The following is a 14,144-nucleotide window of genomic DNA, read 5'->3' on the forward strand; positions in this document are numbered from 1 at the left end:
CAACTATATAGGTTTACCGTACTCTCTCCCTATTCTATATCCAACCCCATGCCTTTTATGCTTTCTTTCTTTTTCTCTACCCCTCGCTCTCTCTCCAGAGTTGGCGGACCTGCCACTCACCAGACTAGACTTCTCCTGCAATAAGATCACAGAGATCCCTCCTGTCTACAGGAGACTCAGGCAGCTGCAGCACATCATCCTCGACAACAACCCTATGCAGTCCCCACCTGCACAGGTGTGTGTGTGTGTTCTTATGTGGCAACGTCTGTGGTAGTTTGTGCTGTACTTGACATTTGGCGCTGCATGGGAATATCCGCTGCCGTCTGGATGTGTATCAGGGATGTGGTTACAGTAACACACAGGTTAACCTCAGCTCGGCAATGTGCCTAGAACCCCCCCCCCCCCCCCCCCCCAGCTGTGACAGTATTCATGAAATACCACCATCTCTGAGGAACAGTTGCACCATCAGTTGCACACTTCATTTCATCAACTATTTGTGTGTTTCAGATCTGCCTGAAGGGCAAGGTGCACATCTTTAAGTACCTGAACATCCAAGCATGTAGGTTGAATAAGAAGCCTGACTCTCTGGACCTCCCCTCCCTGGGCAAACGCTGCCTTCCCCAGCCTCTGACCGACAGGTACACTCTTATATCATATCATATCATATCATACTACTACGTATACCGTACTACAGACAAGACAATAGACCATATGCATCATGAATGGTGTGTTACATTAAACTATAATGACAACTGGTATAACATATATTTGAAGATTAATGACACAGGTTCCATGTATTATGAAGTGCTTATGATGTCGTCATGATTGTGAATTTTGTTATCAATGTTCATAAACTTCAATTAATCTATTCAGTCTGCAACCCAGAGTTTGTAAGATTCTGGTTGAATGAAGCAGACAAGAGTCCCAGCTTACAAAAATCAAAGTGTTTATTCACGAGAACGTTCTGAAGTCCATTATACAAAAACATCCATTTTATACTGGCTCCTTACGCACTTACCTTCACACAAAAGGCAGATATCCTACACACATACAAGTTCAAATCTTAAGCTACGCCTTGCTCAGACAGTCTGTGTTTTTCCACTACACAGATACATTGTTTCATCTGCAACATGTTTCATAATTGTCTGCAAGCCTAACAGTTTCTCCCCTCCACGGGTGGAGACAGAATGTCCTGTAAGGAACACAGTAGTACAACTTGTCTGTCGATAGCTCCTCTTATCATTTGTTTCCCACTTGCAGCCTGCTTACGTACTAAAAAGGAACAGACTGTCCTTGATCTAATTCTGACTAAAACTACACACATCATCAGATTATAGTTTTATGATTCTAATAAATTTCATACAATTATATGGTTTCAGGGTGGAATATTCTAATCATTACCTTTTTAAGCATATAATTCCCTTATCAGACTCTCTCTTTTATTTCTGACTATCCCTTTATATGTCTCTGCAGCATGGAGGATTTTTACCCCAGTAAGAACCACGGTCCTGACTCTGGTATCGGCAGTGACAATGGGGATAAAAGACTGTCTACGACGGAGGTCAGAGTTCACACACTGTAGTCAGACTGTAGTGAGGCTTCGACTGTACGAAGCCTATTGGTGTGCGTTCAACCACGGCAAATTGATACTGCCCCTTTTGTATTTATTCTATAGTTAGTGCTTGACTTGGACTGAAGTAGGTGCCAGGACTCATTTTAGGTGCTGGAACATTACAATATTTTGCAGGAACTAAAACAGTAGAATATTTGAGGTGCCTGTACAATGTTCCTGTCAGCTCCGGCCCAAGTCAACCACCTTCTGTAGGACATGCAGACATGTTCAGTACACTCGTTTATGGTTCCCGCTCACTTACCTCTTAAGTTCCCTTCTCCTCCTCGCCCCTCCCTCTCTTCCTCTAGCCTTCTGACGATGACACCATCAGCCTGCACTCTCAGGTCTCAGAGACGGCCCGCGCCGACGCGCTCTCTCTCCTCTCCAAGATGGACTCAGGCAAAGGTAAGGCCTGTTTTTAGATGCAGTGGATTTGACTGTTAGGGAACAGTATTTGAGCAATATTGTGCTCAACTGGCAACAAGCACATAGTCCGAGGTTCAACCTGGTGTGTTGTGCCCGTAGATCAGGAACCCTATGACTTCATCGAGCCCAACCCAGAGGAGGATGCTGCCTTGTCAGAGGGGGACGGGCAGCAGAGTGGTGGACCCTACATCTCCTGTATAAAGGTACATCACAAGAAATCCATTGGGAGCTGTATGGCCACTACACGTACACCACTAACTAGCCTGTCTTCCTCTGTCGAGCTATCCGCGGGTGAGGTACTGTGCTACCACTGCCTGTTCCTTTTCCACTATTAGCTCCGGGGGATATAGGAGATTGTCAGTACAAGCTTAATCCGTGCTTAAAACGAATCATACCTTTCATCAAGTCATAAAACTTGCAATCCCATACCTGACATTCACAGCTCTTAAGTGCCCTAAATCAGGCAAAGAATTAAAGTACAATATATAAAAAAAAATAAAAAAAAAATGTTTATTTAACTAGTGTTTGGTTCTGAAAATATGAAATCTACTTATTCATGTCAGTGAGGGAGAGAGGGGAATGTATAACGTTTACATTATGTCCCGATATGTTAATGTTAGCCATCAGGGATCCTATGGGAGAAGACCCAGTCTGGTACGAGTCAACATGACAGCTGTGAGTTGGGGAGGAGTGAACACTTTGGGGCAGAGGTCAGGTTAGAGGAAGTGAGGAAGAGATAGATATCACTAAGGTTCTGTCTAGCAACAGAGATGCATTGGCTGTTCAGATGTGTAGGAGGAGACTCAGGGTTGAGTATCAGTGCTTGTGTGAATGTATTTTGTCTTATGCAGCTGTATGGACCCAATTGGTGAATAAACTTGGTTGGAGCTTTCCTAGTGTCCCTCGATTTCTTACTCTGACATTTAGAACCTAACACTAGGCAAGTCAGTTAAGAACAAATTCTTATTTACAATGACGGCCTACCAAAAGGCAAAAGGCCTCCTGCGGGCATGAGGGCTATGATAAAAAAATAAATTATAATAAACAAATATAGGACAAAACACACATCACGACAAGAGAGACAACACTACATAAAGATAGTCCTAAGACAACAACATAGCATGGCAGCAACACATGACAACACAGCATGGTACCAACACAGCATGGTACCAACACAGCATGGTACCAACACAACATGGTACCAACACATGACAGAAGCACAACATGGTAGCAGCACGAAACAAGTTACCAACTTTGTTGGGCACAGACAACAATACATCACGCAAAGCATCCACAACTGTCAGTAAAAGTGTCCATGATTGAGTCTTTGAATGAAGAGATGTAACAGTCCAGTTTGAGTGTTTGTTGCAGCTTGTTCCAGTCGCTAGCTACAGCGAACTGAAAAGACGAGCGACCCAGGGATGTGTGCGCTTTGGGGACCTTTAACAGAATGTGGCTGGCAGAACAGGTGTTGTATATGGAGGATGAGGGCTGCAGTAGTTTGGCAGCTGGGGTGAAAGAGGAGCGATTACGATAGCGGAAACCCAGTCTAGATTTAACTTTAGCCTGCAGCTTTGATATGTGCTGAGAGAAGGACAGAAGTATGTGGACACTGCTCGTCGAACATCTCATTCCAAAATCATGGCCATTAATATGGAGTTGGTCCCCCTTTGCTGCTACAACCGCCTTCACTCTTCTGGGAAGGCTTTCCACTAGATGTTGCAACATTGCTGCGGGGACTTGCTTCCATTCAGACACAAGAGTATTAGTGAGGTCGGGCATTGATGCTGGGCAATTACTCCTGGCTCACAGTCGGCGTTCCAATTTATCCCATAGGTGTTCAATGGGGTTGAGGTCAGGGCTCAGTGCAGGACAGTCAAGTTCTTTCTCACCGATCTCAACAAACCATTTCTGTATGGACCTCGCATTATGCACAGGGGCATTGTCATGCTGAAACAGGAAAGGGCCTTCCCCAAACTGTTGCCATAATGTTGGAAGCACATAATCATCTATAAGGTCTATAATTGTATGCTGTCGCATTCATATTTCTCTTTCCTGGAACTAAGGGACCTAGCCCAAACCATGAAAAACAGCCCTAGACCATTATTCCTCCTCCACCAAACTTTACAGTTGGCACTATGCATTCGGGCTGGTAGCGTTCTCCTGGCATCCGCCAAACCCAGATTATTCTGTTGGACTTCCAGATGGTGAAACGTGATTCATCACTCCGGAGAACACGTTTCCACTGCTCCAGAGTCTAATGGCGGCGAGCTTTACACCACTCCTGCCGACGCTTGGCATTGTGCATGCTGATCTTAGGCTTGTGTGCCACTGCTCAGCCATGGAAACCCATGTCAAGAAGCTCAGAACGAACAGTTATTGTGCTGACGTTGCTTCCAGAAGAAGTTTGGAACCCTGTAATGAGTGTTGCAACTGAGGACAGACGATTTTTAACGAGCTTCAGCACTCTGTGGTCTTGTTCTGTGAGCTTGTGTGGCCTACCACTTCGTGGCTGAGCCGTTGCTGCTCCTAGACGTTTCCTCTTCACAATAACAGCACTTACAGTTGACAGGGGCAGCTCTAGCAGGGCAGAAATTTGATTATCTGATTTGTTGGAAAGGTGATATCCTATGCCACATTGAAAGTCACTGAGCTCTTCAGTACAGGCCGTTCTGACTTGCCTAGTTAAATAAAATGTTAAAAAACGTGCCATTCTACTGCCAATGTTTGCATGGCTGTGTGCTCGATTTTGTACACCTGCCGGCAACAAATGTGAGCTGAAATAGCCAAATCCACTAATTTGAAGGTGTTTCCACATGACTTTTGCCATGTAGTGTAGATTAGTGTGTTTGTGGAGTCGTCACAGAGCTGGTGTCGGCCTGTATTCTGTTCATATATACTCTGTTACAAACGTACGTGTTAAGCATCGTTGATTGAGGAGGTGAATTATTTCATCCTGCTGCATCAGGAGGGTTGGCCAACCAGGTCCGCAGTCTGAAGTGCTAGATATCCTGTATGGTGGCTAGTGCCAAGCTGGGGGGAGCTAAATGATACCTCCTATCTATTTCTGCTTTATGCATGGTGTCATACTATTAATGAAGTGTGCATATTTATGACATGTCAATGGGGTTACCTTATTGTGGTTATTGATGATTTCAAGTATGTATTTTGACCGTGTATTTGTGATTGGTCGGAAGTGGTTTCTTCCAAGGTGAAGGCCGTGTTGAGATGTTTAAGCCCTGTCATTTCATTGTTGGACAGAGAGAGACGGGGGAAGGATGGAATGCTGCCATTGGTTTCAGGCGTGATTGGGGTTTGTTTGATTTATTGAGCTCAACCTTTCTTTGATTTATTTTCAGTTATTGTTTGTTTGTGATACCAGTCTACGTCCTGTTTGTTTAATTGTTTGTACAATTATACGTAGCGTACAGTTTGCCACTCCTGCACTGTAAATATATGTCCAGCCTGGACATTGTACTTCCTCTTCTTGTTGCCTCCTCACTGAAACCTCCACCAAAAGGATGGCCTCCCTTACAAATGGAATAGGCAAATAGATCATCTTGTTAGTTTTTTTTTGGGGGGGGGACTTGTGGAATAAGCCAAGGCACAGCGCTTAAAGGCCAAATGAAATGTGTCTCGGCCTGACTTGGATCGATAATGGAAAACAGGCTTGTGATTGAACCTGGATAGTAGTGTAAGGGTTTTACACATCTTGTTATAAACTGGGTGGTTCGAGCCCTGAATGCTGATTGGCTGACAACCGTGGTACATCAGACCGTATACCACGGGTATGACAAAGCATGACTTTTTACTACTCTGATTACGTTGGTAACCAGTTTATAATGTCAACAAGGCACTTAACAATATGGGCTGTATCCAAGCATTCCGTGTTGCGTCACACATAAGAACAGCCCTTAGCCGTGGAATATTGGCCATATACCACACCTCCTCTGGCCTTATTGCTTAACTATAATTTTTTTTTTAATGCTTTTATTGAATTAATGAATCTGACTTTTTGTTCTGTGTTTCAGGAATTGGAGAAGGTTCTTAACAAGTCACACCAAAGCAAAGATAAGGAAAGCTGGAAAGAAGAGTCTGGGTAAGTCCTCACTACACGGATAGACAGGAGGAGGAAGGGCAGAGAATTCACCTTCAAGTTATTTAAGTTTGAACTGAAATAATATTGATCTATCAGTCTCCTTAGATAATTTATTTACAACCCTGGTTAATGTACTGTAGGTGAGGTGATACTTAGCAGCTAGATGATAGCAGTAGTGAAATGATAATAACAACAGGCCGGGACAGTAGACATGCTGAGAAGGCTGTCATTGGATAGCTGCCGCTATAGTATGGCCACATTGTGAGTTCATGCTAGTACAGTGAGTGTGAAGCAGTTGGCGTAGGTTTCTAACTGTCATGTCCCTGTGGCCTGCAGCTCTGATAAAGATCAGCTAGCTGAGGAGGAGGAAGAGGAGGAGGAGGAAGAGCTGAAGGAGGTGCTGGACCTGAGGAAGATTGCCGTCCAGCTCCTGCAGCAGGAGCAACAGAACAGGTGAGAGGCTGACCTCTGACCCCCATGGTCGTTCCCTCCTCTCTGACGTCACCTCACTCTGATCCCTGCTCCTAGCCCCATATCTCTCTGTCCTCTTTGCATCTGCTGAGCTCAGCATCCCCCACCCTCACCTCTGCTCGTGCTCTCTCACTCCATCCTTGACCCCTTATCAGTGAAAGGGCAGGAAGATCCTGGGATGTTCTTGGAGGAGAGGGCTGGGAGGGGGAAGGACTCTTCTTTTCATTCTACAAGACAGGAAAGAAAAGGACTTGATTTACAACCTTGACAGTCATGGGTTTCTGACTGGTTATTGGGGTTCTACCCATAGTTATTAGGTTAACAATAATCAATTGTCAGCGTGAGCCAGCCATAGCTGTTGCAGACAGCAGGCGATACGTGAAGAGTGCACGTTATCATTTCTCTTGCATTGGGTCCTTCTATACACTCTCAGAAGAAAGGGTTCCAAAAGGTTTATTCGGCTGTCCCCATACGAGAACCCTTTTTGGTTCCAGGATGAACCTTTTTGGTTCCATGTAGAACCCTCTGTGGGAAAAGGGTTTTGCCTGTAACCAAAAAACAAACTGTTCTTCAAAGGGTTCTCCTGTGGGGACAGCTGAAGAACCCTTTTAGGTTCTAGATATAACCTACTTTTTCCAAGAGTGTATTACCTGTATTTTATCCATTGTATGCGCAGACCTTAGTTCCTTTCCAGACATTTTACTACTCTTCTTTCTCCTGAAGTTACTCCATCACCCCGCTCTAACTATCTCTATTCCTGCTCTGCATCTAACGGACCTCCCTGTCATTGGCTCCCCTCTTCTCTCCTCTTATTCCCTCCCTGCTTCATCCATCTCCTGCTCCTCCACCTCGCCTCTTCCTTGGACCTGATTGGTGCACACATGATGTGTGGCTACTAGACGACGGTCCTTAATTTGTAGAGCAGAGAGTCTAATTCATCGAAGGAGGGTTGCCGGCCGTGCACACAGGTAGAGACAGATGTGAGATTGTGAAAGTTTAAGGAGGTGGATGTATGTATAGAAAACTAATGTGGTGTCTGTTAATTATAATAGTGAAAAATGTCAAGCTGGAGAATTACATGCATGTTTCTGTGCCTTGTGAGATGAATGCACACCCTTAGATAGATTGTCTGTTGTTCTCCAGTTCTTAAATCCACCTGAACCCATACCATGTCATGACTGCCTGAACACATTGTGTCTGCAGAGAGAAAATGGAGAGATGGTACTAACCACACCTCTGTCTACCTGTCCAGGTTCCTTAGTCACTCTGGCAGCTCCGGCAGCAAACAAAGGTCCCCCTCTCAGGCTATCCGCAGGTACGTACAGCACAGCTTTACCTAAACGCATTACTCCTGCCCGTTACACTCTAAGACCTTGGGTCACTTGCATAAAACTAGCCGGTTTCCTGGGCGCAAGTTGAGCCTAGTCATAGACTCAAAAGCATGCCAACATCGAAACTGTCCCCATGACTCGTGTTATAGGATCTTGTCTCAAAATACAGTGCATTCGGAAAGTATTCAGACCCCTAGACTTTTTCCACATTTTGTTACATTACAGCCTTATTCTAAAATGTATTAAATAATTGTTTTTCCTCATCAATCTACACACAATATCCAATAATGACAAAGTGAAAACAGGTTTTTAGAAATGTTTGCACATGTATTAAAATGGAAAACAGAACAACCATATTTACATAAGTATTCAGACCCTTTGCTCTGAGACTCAACATTGAGCCCAGGATCATCCTTGAGCTGTTTCTACAACTTGGAGTCCACCTGTCGTAAATTCAATTGATTGGACATGATTTGGAAAGGCACACACCTGTCTATATAAGGTCCCACAGTTGACAGTGCATGTCAGAGCAAAAACCAAGCCATGAGGTCGAAGGAATTGTTTGTAGAGCTCCGAGACAGGATTGTTTCAAGGCACAGACCTGGGGAAGGGTACAAAAACATTTCTGCAGCATTGAAGATCCAAAAGAACACTGTGGCCTCCATCATTTTTAAATGGACGACGTTTGGGACCACTAAGACTCTTCCTAGAGCTGGCCGCCCGGCCAAACTGAGCAATCGGGTGAGAAGGGCCTTAGTCAGGGAGGTGACCAAGAACCCGATGGTCACTATGACAGAGCTCCACAGTTCCTCTCTGGAGATAGGAGAACCTTCCAGAAGGACAACCATCTCTGCAGCACTCCACCAATCAGGCCTTTATGGTAGAGTGGCCAGACGGAAGCCACTCCTCAGTAAAAGGCACATGACAGCCCGATTGGAGTTTGCCAAAAGGTACCTAAAGACTCTCAAACCATGAGAAACAATATTCTCAGGTCTGATGAAACCGAGATTGAACTCTTTGGCCTGAATGCCAAGCGTGACGTCTGGAGGAAACCTGACACCATCCCTACAGTGAAGCATGGTGGTGGCAGCATCATGCTGTGGGGATGTTTATCAGCGGCAGGGACTGGGAGACTAGTCAGGATCGAGGGAAAGATCAACGGAGCAAAGTACAGAGAGATCCTTCATGAAAACCTGCTCCAGAGCACTCAGAACCTCATACTGGGGCTAAGGTTCACCTTCTAACAGGACAACAACCCTAAGTACACAGCCAAGAAAACGCAGGAGTGGCTTTGGGACAAGTCTCTGAATGTCCTTGAGTGGCCCAGCCAGAGCCCGGACTTGAACCCGATCGAACATCTCTGGAGATACCTGAAAACAGCTGTGCAGAGACTCTCCCCATCCAACCTGACAGCGCTTGAGAGGATCTGCAGAGAAGAATGGGAGAAACTCTCCAAATACAGGTGTGCCAAGCTTGTAGTGTCATACCCAAGAGGACTTGAGGCTGTAGTAATCGCTGCCAAAGGTGCTTCAACAAAGTACTGACTAAAGGGTTGGTACTTATGTAAATACTTATGTAAATGTGATATTTATGTTTTTTATATTTTTTTATAAATTAGCCAAAAAAATGAACAAAAACTCTTCTTTTTTTTAAGGGGTGGATCAGCTTAATATTGCAGAAAGAATGTTGCTTCCATCAATGTAATTGTCTGCATCATTTCCAATCCCACATATATTTTGGGGGTAAATATATATATCCATATACATACACGCATGCATACATATACACATATATACATACACATACCTATATAGTCATACATACTTTTTTAAGAATATACCTTTATTCCCCGCAAACCCTACCACCCTTCCCCCAATTGGAGTAAACTAATACACTTAGGCTTTTACTTTCAGTTTATACATCTTATACACATTTTACAGACACAATCTATTTTACAATAGTTATATTTAGTTTGTTTTTAGTCCTTCCTCTATTTCTGATGTCCATCCAGTTTGATTTATATTTGTAACTGTGCTATTTCACAAAAGTTCTGAACTTATACACATTTTACAGACCCCGTATGTTTTACATTGGTTATGTTGTTATTAGTCCCACCCTTCAGCTCCATTCAACCCATCCCATCTCTCTCTCTCAACATCATCCATTTTGGATTTCTATTTGCCATATATTTTTCAACTGTGCTGTGATGCTTCACAAAAGTACTGAACCTTTCTATTCTCATAGCTTCTACAGATTGTAAATTAAAAATAAACATTTTTGCTAAAAATAATTATTATATTATTGATTGATTGACTGTTTTTTCTTTGTCGTTATGTGGTATTGTGTGTAGATTGAGGGGGGGGGAAACGATTCAATCCAGAATAAGGCTGTAACATAACAAAATGTCGGGAAAAGTCAAGCGGTCTGAATACTTTCTGAATGCACTGTAGCTATAACTACGAGTAATTACATTTTACATGTTAGACATTTAGCAGACGCTCTTATCCAGAGTGACTCAGTTAGTAAGTGCATACTTTTGTTTTGTACTGGTCCCCCGTTGGGATTTCCAACCCACAACCATAGCGTTGCAACCACCATGCTCTACCAATTGAACTACACCAAATCAAGTCAAATGTTATTGGTCACAGATGTTATTGCCTGTGTTGCGAAATGCTTGTATTCCTAGCTCCGACAGTGCAGTAGGATCTAACAATTCACAACAATACACACATCTAAAAGTAAAAGAATGTAATTAAGAAATATATCAATATTAGAATGAGCAATGTCTGAGTGGCATTGACTAAAATACAGTAGAATAGAATACAGTATATACAAATAAGATGAGTAAGCAGTATGTAAACATTATTAAAGTGACTCGTGTTCCATTATTAAGGTGGCCAGTGATTCCATGTGTACGTAGTAAAGGTTCCATTGTCTGTCTGTTGTTATTGATTGTTGGCTGCCCTCGTGATGACACACTGTCCAATAAATGAGGGTATTGTCCATGAAGGTAAATACGTGTGACTGAGTGAGTCAGTGTGTTTTCCTGTCTCTCTCCTAGTGCCTCTCTGGATGAAGGCAGCAGTGGCACGGCTGTGCTGAGTGGGCAGGTAAGGACTTACTGTCCTTCTCTGTTTTCTACAGGAAACATGCTACTCATTCTTCCCATTATGTGCGAGTAATACTACATCATGGTCATGTTTTCAGTTCCACTGTGTCCGTGTGTGAGGCCTTGGTTTTGGTGTCTGGGTTTCACTCATGTTGTTCACCTCTCTCTGTCTGTCTCTGGAAAGGACCCTGACTTCACAGACGACGACGCCGCTTTCTCTGAGGTCCCCCATTTTCATTCGTGCCTTTTGTTTCCTCACCCTCATCACCGTCCATGTGAAGACGTGGCTGTGTGCATGTTAGCCTTTTATAACTGAGTGACGTAGGGAGAGGCTTTAGGTCAATCATCTCTTTAAATTAAGTTCTAGTGCTGCTAAAGCCAAGGGGGTTTTGTCCATTATTGCATTGCCATTTGGTTAATACAGTGTCCAGTATCTTGACCTGGTTCTCTCTCTCTCTGCAGCCCTCTTCATGCTCCTACGATGGCAGCCTGAAGTCCGAGTCAGACACGGAGCCAAAGTGGCCAGAGGTTCCACCTGTACTCAACCAGAACGAGGAGCGCAGGAGGAACAAGTATCTGAGGAAAGATTATCTGAAGGTAGGAGACCATGGCTACCACATTGCACTCTGAATCCCATGATGTTGATTTCTATATGTATTTATTAAGGGTCCCCATTAGCTGTTGCCAAGGCAGAAGCTACTCTTCCTGGGGTCCAGCAAAATTAAGGCAGTTTTATATACAATTTTAAATATTACATGACGTTACATTTCATAACACTTTTCACAACACATTAAGTGTGTTCCCTCAGGCCACTACTCTACTACCACATATCTACAATACAAAATCCATCTGTACGTGTGTGTCTTATCATGTGCATGTTTAATGTGTCTCTTCACAGTCCCCATTGTTCCCCACTGTGTATTTTAGTTTTTACATGTTTAAAAAAAAATCTGATTCTACTTTCTTGCATCAGTTATCTGATGTGGAATAGAGTTCCATGTAGCCATGGCTCTAAGTAGTACTTTGCGCCTCCCATAATCTGTTCTTGACTTGGGGACTGTGAGACCTCTGGTGGTATGTCTTGTGGGGTATGCATGAGTGTCCGAGCTGGGTGCTAGTATTTTAAACAGACAGCTGGGTTCATTCAGCTTGTCAACACTTCTCATAAAAACAAGTAGTGATGAAGTCAATCTCTCCTCCACTTTGAGCCATGAGAGGTTGACATGCATGTCATTAATGTTAGCACTCCGTGTACATTTAAGGGCCAGCCGTGCTGCCCTGTTCTGAGCCAATTGTAATTTTCCGAGGTCCCTCTTTGTGGCATCTGACCACACCTGTAGTCCAGGTGTGACAAAACTAGGGCCTGTACGACCTGCCTTGTTGATAGTGTTGTTAAAAAGGCAGGCAGAGCAGCGATTTATTATGGACAGACTTCTCCCCATCTTAGCTACTGTTGTATCAACATGTTTGATCACGACAGTTTACAAACCAAGGTTACTCCAAGCAGTTTAGTCACCTCAACTTGCTAAAATTCCACTTTATTAATCAGAAGTTTTAGTTGAGGTTTAGGGTTTAGTGAATGATTTGTCCCAAATGCTTTTAGTTTTTGAAATATTTAGTACTAACATATTCCTTGCCACCCTTTCTGAAACTGACTGCAGCAACTTCTTCGGGATCGGTGTCCCTTCCACGGAACGGTTGAGCTAACGTAGGCTAATGAGATTAGCATTAACAAGAACATTTCCCAGGACATAGACATATCTGATATTGGCAGAAAGCTTAAATTCTTGTTAATCTAACTGCACTGTCCAATTTACAGTAGCTAGTACAGTTAAAGAATACCATGCTATTGTTTGAGGAGGGTGCACAATTTTGAACATGGAAAGTTATTAAGAAACAAATGAGGCACATTTGGGCTGTCTTGAAACAACATTTTGAACAGAAATTCAATGGTTCATTGGCTCAGTCTAAAACTTTGCACATACACTGCTGTCATCTAGTGGCCAAAATGTAAATTGCACCTGTGCTGGAATAATACATTATTATCAAATTTTATTAGTCACTTACACATGGTTAGCAGGTGTTAATGCGAGTGTAGCGAAATGCTTGTGCTTCTAGTTCCTACCGTGCAGTAATATTTAACAAGTAATCTAACAATTCCTAACAATTTCACAACAACTACCTTATACACACAAGTGTAAAGGAATGAATAGGAATATGTACATATAAATATATGGATGAGCGATGGCCGAACGGAATAGGCAAGATGCAGTAGATGGTATAGAGTACAGTATATCCATATGAGATGAGTAATGTAGGGTATGTAGACATTATATAAAGTGGTATTGTTTAAAGTGACTAGTGATACATTTATTACATCCCATTTTTAATTATTAAAGTGGCTAGAGAGGAGTCAGTATGTTGGCAGCAGCCACTCAATGTTAGTGATGGCTGTTTAACAGTCTGATGGCCTTGAGATAGAAGCTGTTTTTCAGTCTCTCGGTCCCAGCTTTGATGCACCTGTACTGACCTCGCCTTCTGGATGATAGCGAGGTGAACAGGCAGTGGCTCGGGTGGTTGTTGTCCTTGATGATCTTTTTGGCCTTCCTGTGACATCGGGTGTTGTAGGTGTCCTGGAGGGCAGGTAGTTTGCCCCCGGTGATGCGTTGTGCAGACCTCACTACCCTCTGGAGAGCCTTAAGGTTGTGGGCGGAGCAGTTTCCATACCAGGCGGTGATACAGCCCGACAGGATGCTCTCGATTGTGCATCTGTAAACGTTTGTGAGTGTTTTTGGTGACAGGACAAATTTCTTCAGCCTCTTGAGGTTGAAGAGGCGCTGTTGGCATTCTTCACTACGCAGTCTGTGTGGGTGGACCATTTCAGTTTGTCCGTGATGTGTATGCCGAGGAACTTAACTTTCCACCTTCTCCACTACTGTCCCGTCGATGTGGATAGGGGGCTGCTCCCTCTGCTGTTTCCTGAAGTCCACGATCATCTCCTTTTGTTTTGTTGACGTTGAGTGTGAGGTTATTTTCCTGACACCACAGTCCGAGGGCCCTCACCTCCTCCCTGTAGTCCGTCTCGACGTTGTTGGT

The 14,144-nt window shown here is 43.6% G+C and overlaps 1 protein-coding gene across 1 annotated transcript in view; it reads left to right on the plus strand.

The window, feature by feature from the left end:
• Window positions 1-14,144, plus strand: part of LOC120057561 (leucine-rich repeat and calponin homology domain-containing protein 2-like) — a 67,468-nt gene that overhangs the window by 40,133 nt on the left and 13,191 nt on the right. Inside the window, exons 5-14 of the mRNA XM_039006147.1 lie at window positions 99-235; window positions 508-638; window positions 1,474-1,561; window positions 1,921-2,017; window positions 2,138-2,241; window positions 6,070-6,137; window positions 6,474-6,590; window positions 7,861-7,923; window positions 11,001-11,049; window positions 11,427-11,645. Coding sequence (XP_038862075.1) covers window positions 99-235; window positions 508-638; window positions 1,474-1,561; window positions 1,921-2,017; window positions 2,138-2,241; window positions 6,070-6,137; window positions 6,474-6,590; window positions 7,861-7,923; window positions 11,001-11,049; window positions 11,427-11,645 — 1,073 coding nt within the window. The remainder of the gene's footprint in view (window positions 1-98; window positions 236-507; window positions 639-1,473; window positions 1,562-1,920; window positions 2,018-2,137; window positions 2,242-6,069; window positions 6,138-6,473; window positions 6,591-7,860; window positions 7,924-11,000; window positions 11,050-11,426; window positions 11,646-14,144) is intronic.

The sequence above is a fragment of the Salvelinus namaycush genome, chromosome 12, assembly GCF_016432855.1.
Source record: "Salvelinus namaycush isolate Seneca chromosome 12, SaNama_1.0, whole genome shotgun sequence".
In the NCBI taxonomy this organism is placed as follows: Eukaryota; Metazoa; Chordata; class Actinopteri; order Salmoniformes; family Salmonidae; genus Salvelinus; species Salvelinus namaycush.